General features: G+C 45.6%; 1 protein-coding gene across 1 annotated transcript; it reads right to left on the minus strand.

Annotated features, from left to right (window-relative positions):
* Nucleotides 1-142: 142 nt before the first annotated feature.
* LOC143281443 (monomeric sarcosine oxidase-like) lies at nucleotides 143-5561 on the minus strand. The gene is made up of 3 exons (XM_076586654.1): nucleotides 5451-5561; nucleotides 5038-5171; nucleotides 143-1706 (listed from the first exon to the last, which is right to left on the minus strand). Exons 1-3 carry the CDS (start codon nucleotides 5559-5561, stop codon nucleotides 1541-1543), a joined length of 411 nt encoding a protein of 136 aa, XP_076442769.1. The 3' UTR covers nucleotides 143-1540.
* Nucleotides 5562-6005: the final 444 nt, after the last annotated feature.

Below are 6005 nucleotides of genomic sequence, written 5' to 3' on the forward strand. Positions count from 1 at the left end.
GTTAGAAGAAAAAAAACATCACCAAAACATTCACATTTATTAAAAAAAAAAAAAAAAAAAATCCCAAATGCAAACTGAAGTCATACATTGAGCCTTACACAGCTCTAATCCAAAGTAAAATGCACAAACTCCGTCACAATCATCTCCACCTTTGAGCTCTTTTTGTGTGCCTGCACACTTACACACACACCCCTTCACTCACAGTTACATACATAATTATGTCCTGTACCTCTGACAGACATACAGCATCACATGTAGGACTTACACAGAAGACCACCAGATAACAGATACATGAAAGAAAGCTAACATCAAACAATTCCCACACCAACACTGCTCTACAAGCACTCAGATGCTGCATGGCCACACATGCTTGACAGTGATCTGGTGAATTCAATGCTGAACCCATTATTTTCATGAAGATTGATGACTGTCTGCTTATGTATTAAATAGTTGCATTAATGTGTTCATCAGTAAAAACTGCTGTTGGAAAACACTTTCCAACACACATTATGGTCTGGTTACACTTCTCGTTTCTGTCCCAACACTTCAACTCTGGTTCAAATGATTGGCCTGTCCTTACTCACATGTTTTCGTCTTTTGAACTTTTATCTACCTCTCTCCTCCCTTTCATCTTGGTCTCAGTCTCCCTCTTTCTGTAACTGTAGTGTCTCAGAAAAGAAAGAAGCAGATAAGCAGAACTAAACACAAGTGCACACACAAAGATACACACTTGAACGTTTTTCCAGCACATGCACTAAAAAGACATTTTTACTCCACTGTATTTTTTCCTGGCATGTCTGTTTTTTATTTGAAATTTACACTTCTGGCTGAAATAAACACATACACAAGCACAAAGAAAAACATGTGAAGATTTTTCCAGCACATGCACTAAAAAGACATTTTTGCTCCATTGTATTTTTTTCTAGTATTTTTATTTCAAATGTACACTTTGGCTGAAATCAGTATGGCGTCTCTTGGTGCAGTCAACATGTCACACTGGCAATGACAAACAAACACTTTTGAATCAATGGCAAGAAGATTTGGTGATTTAGAGATATTAGATTAGGTCCAATCAGTGGCATAGCATTTTCAAAGATTAATCACTGTGATTCAAATAAATTGAACAGTGGTTCACAATTAAACAGCAGAATCACATGTGAAGACATGGTGAAAAGTATAACAGAATCAATCTTAATGTTGTAAGTAGCAACAAAAATCAACCCAGCAAAACACCAGACTCTGGATCAAGCCAATGTATAAAAACAGCTGATTATTGTACTACTATTTGCCTCAACAGAAATGTGTGAAATTCATGCTGTTCTCCCCTTGTGAGAGCATGTTGCTACAATGCAATGTGACGTACTTTTTTTTTCTTTTTTCTGACTGCAGGTGTATTTGTTATACAATCAAAGTCAATTTTTCCACAGATGTTTGGAACCCTTTTTGTTGCCATGGATTCTTTTCTGTGTGCTGAGTACATATTAAACATATAACCTCATTTATCATCTGATCCGAAAGACTGTAATGGAAAACAGTCGGGTCACAGTTTGGAGTCAGCGGATGAATGCTTCTTGCCCATGTAGAAGACGGGTTGGAAGTTGGGGTCTGTTAGGGCGGGTCTGTCCATGGAGAACTCGGAGATGTTGTACTGCGTTCTGCCCTCCACTGCCAGCTCACTCAGGATCTTGCCCAGAAGGCTGGCGAACCTGGGTCACATGCACCTCATGTGCAATAATACACAAACACACACAGACAGACAAACATACACATACACAGAGACAAACATACACAGAGATGCACAAACTCACAGACACAAACATCATTATCATTATCTGTATATATATGAATACAAGCATGTGTGAGACAAACATGCATGCACATTCACGCACAGAGAAGCATTTGCATGCAGACATGTAAAAGTCACTAACGAGTGCACATACTCATGCATGCACACACACACACACACACACAAATGCATGAGCTTGCGCTCACACACACACACACACACACACACACACACATCCACGTACAACATGTTTTCTCACACTTCTGTTTAAAACAACGACAGCAAAAAACAACAAAAATAAACATACAAGCAAAAAAGCTGGTCTATTCACCTGATCACCAGAAGAGCAACCAGGACTTCAGACTCTTCAGACACCTAGGATTCACCGTTGGAACGTCAGATGGACCTCACACCCACACAGATACCCAGGACTCCCCTCTGGAACGTCATATGGACCTCACACCCACACAGACACCCAGGACTCACCTTTGGAACGTCAGATGGACCTCACAGACACCCAGGACTCCCCTTTAAAACGTCAGATGGACCTCACACCCACACAGACACCCAGGACTCCCCTCTGGAACGTCATATGGACCTCACACCCACACAGACACCCAGGACTCACCTTTGGAACGTCAGATGGACCTCACACCCACACAGACACCCAGGACTCCCTTTTAAAACGCCCAGATGGACCTCACACCCACACAGACACCCAGGACTCCCCTTCAGAACGTCAGATGGACCTCACACCCACACAGACACCTGGGACTTTCCTTTAAAACGTCAGATGGACATCACACCCGCACATACACCCAGGACTCCCCTTCAGAACGTCAGATGGACCTCACACCCAAAAAGACACCTGGGACTTTACTTTAAAACGTCAGATGGGCATCACACCCACACAGACACACAGGACTTTCCTTTAAAACGTAAGATGGACATCACACCCACACAGACACTCAGGACTCCCCTTCAGAACATCAGATGGACCTCACACCCACACAGACACCCAGGACCTTCCTTTAAAACGTCAGATGGACATCACACCCACACAGACACCCAGGACTCCCTTTTTAAAACGTCAGATGGACCTCATACCCACACAGACACCCAGGACGTTCCTTTAAAACGTCAGATGGACATCACACCCACACAGACACCAAGGTCTCCATTTTAAAACGTCAGATGAACCTCACACCCACACAGACACCCAGGACTCCCTTTTAAAACGTCAGATGGACCTCACACCCACACAGACACCCAGGACTCCCTTTTAAAACGTCAGATGGACATCACACCCACACAGACACCCAGGACTTTCCTTTAAAACGTCAGATGGACCTCACACTCACACAGACACCCATGACTCCCCTTCGGAACGTCAGATGGACCTCACACCCACACAGACACCTAGGACCGCCCCTTCAGAACGTCAGATGGACCTCACAACTACACGGACACCGAGTACTCCCCTTCAGAACGTCAGATAGACCTCACACCCACACAGACACCCAGGACTCCCTTTTAAAACGTCAGATGGACCTCACACCCACACAGACACCCAGGACTCCCCATTGGAACGTCATATGGACCTCACACCCACACAGACACCCAGGACTCCCCTCTGGAATGTCAGATGGACCTCACACCCACACAGACACCAAGGACTCCCCTTCAGAACGTCAGATGGACCTCACACCCACACAGACACCAAGGACTCCCCTTCAGAACGTCAGATGGACCTCATACCTGCACAGACACCCAGGACTTCCCACCTTGAACAACGCAATCTTCACCAAACCAACATTTGGACAACCTGACTGACAGGTCGTTAAACTCAGCTCTACAATGCAAAGGCTTCCCACCCCACCACCACCAACACGCATTGTCTCACAAAAAAGCCCCAGCAACATTGTCCCTAACAGTGTGAACCGATGATCCCCATGTTTTCAGCTGGATGTGAAAAGTTATTGTTTTCCTTACTCCATCATCTTTAGAAAATAAAATTTTATTCATTCATATTTTTATTCTCTCTCTCCCTCTCTCCCCCATATATCTATCTCCCCTCTGTCTGTTTGCTTCACATGATTTTTTTTTTTTTTCAAACACGACCCAAGCACAGCACATTCAGCCCCAAACACTCAGTGCCCTTCATCACGACAGCAGCTCTTTCTCCGCCCGTAACAAAGGGACACAACCGCAAAATTAACTCTTTGCTCGCACTCACAAAGAAAAACGCGGTGTCAGGTGACGTTTCTTTGTATACTTATGGGATCTTTTTCTTTTCTTTTCTTTTTTTTTTGCTGCCCCATCATCTACACCGTTTCAGTGGCATTACTCCCATGCCACTCATTTAGATTCCCCAATGCACGGCCGCACCCGGGTTCGTCTGTCAAGGTTCCAGCATCGGCAGTCCGCAGGGAACCATCGATGTTAGGTCGCCAGGAGGCCACACACCAGAGGAGACCCTGCACTGCTGCTGAGTCACTTCGGTGGTGTTCAGTGGTGCCTGTTTTGATTCAACGTACTTAGGACACCACCTACTAAGCCCCCTACTAATAATGGCTTAGTCGCAGAGCCAGACTGAGTGAGTGTCCTCCCAGAGTGGAGACCGCCACCACATCCCTCAAACAACAGCCCCCACATGATGAATCTGCCGACACTGAAGACATTGACAGGACCCACCCAAGCACAGAAGTGGAGGGGTATCAAAACTGAGGTCACCATGAGAGCAGGGCATGAAAGGCCACAGACTTTGAGACTGTTTTGTTTATATTGATGATGATGAAGAATGAGGAGGATGACTATGATGATGATAATGTTGCTATGGAGGTCCATTTTGGTTTGGGACTGCGTGACAAGGCTGTACTCTACGCTTCCTGTCATAATGATATCCCAGCATTAACCAGGCCCGAGAGATACAGACACTTGCAGTGTTGGTCAGGTAATTAGAGCAACACACCCAAAGACACATCCTTGAAGTGGATGACACTCGACCGTGTGGTCCCAGTCAGTCTCCCCATTTAAGCCCACAGCACACTCAACTCTGGGTAGGAGCCAGCCACAGGCCGAAAAACTCACCTCTGCTGGGATTCGAACCCGCGTCCTCCCAGCTGTCAGTCCGCGACGATAACCACTTCGCCACGGCAGCTGGTCTTATGGGATCTTTGTTACAACTACACTGCACTGCTGGTATCGTTAGATGATCTAAACCACCAGTCTGTAACTGTCGATGCACTTACTTGTATGCGTGACCGGCCCCGCAGCAGACGATGACGTCAGAGAAGCCTTGACGCGCACAGTTGTCGATGACGAAATGTCTGTCTGGCGTCATGGTGTACAGACAGGTCTTGGTGAACATTTCAGGTCCCAGGAACTGTTAGCAGAAACTGAGACACTGGTACAGACACACAGAGTATCGTCTTGAACGTTTTGCTGCCGGATTGGGTTGTTAGTGACACACGCCGTATAACGAGCACGTGCGCGCGCACACACTCACACACACACACACGCGGCCATGTGTACATGATCATAAATACACAATCTTTACGGAAACTATTCATTGTGAGATTAGGTTGAATTGCACTGCTGAAACACACACACACACACACACACTTTGATCCCAAAAGAAAGTTGACACCCTGTGCTACTTTACCTTGGGCAGAATCTTCTGCAGCAGGTCCGTGCAGACCTTGACCCTGGCAGGGTCAGGGGTAAAAGTTCGGGTGTTGGCAGTCGCTGGGAGGCCGCCCGCATCGACAGACATTTGGTCATCGACAACTGTGCTTCTCTGACGTCATCGTCTGCTGCGGGGCCGGTCACGCATACAAGTAAGTGCATCGACAGTTCGATGGCATCGATGCCAATTTTGGTTCCAGAATTTCCGTGCACGGGCAATGCGTAGATGTCGTACTTGGGAGTGTGGAAGATCTAGATTGGAAATCTGGAGAGACAACACATGACAAGGCAAGATAAATTCTTTATCAACGAGGGAAACTGATGAACTGATAATTCCACCATCTACAGCCATCTCGCCAAGAACAGAGCAAAAAAAAACAACAACAACAACAAAAAACAACAACAACAACAAAAGCAACAAACAAACAAAAAACAAAACAAAACAACAACAACAACAAAAAATACACACATGGCGATATGTACAGCTATACTATAAACATGCTGCAGTAAAATGATTATGTTTGAGTGTAAA

The sequence above is a fragment of the Babylonia areolata genome, chromosome 4, assembly GCF_041734735.1.
Source record: "Babylonia areolata isolate BAREFJ2019XMU chromosome 4, ASM4173473v1, whole genome shotgun sequence".
In the NCBI taxonomy this organism is placed as follows: Eukaryota; Metazoa; Mollusca; class Gastropoda; order Neogastropoda; family Buccinidae; genus Babylonia; species Babylonia areolata.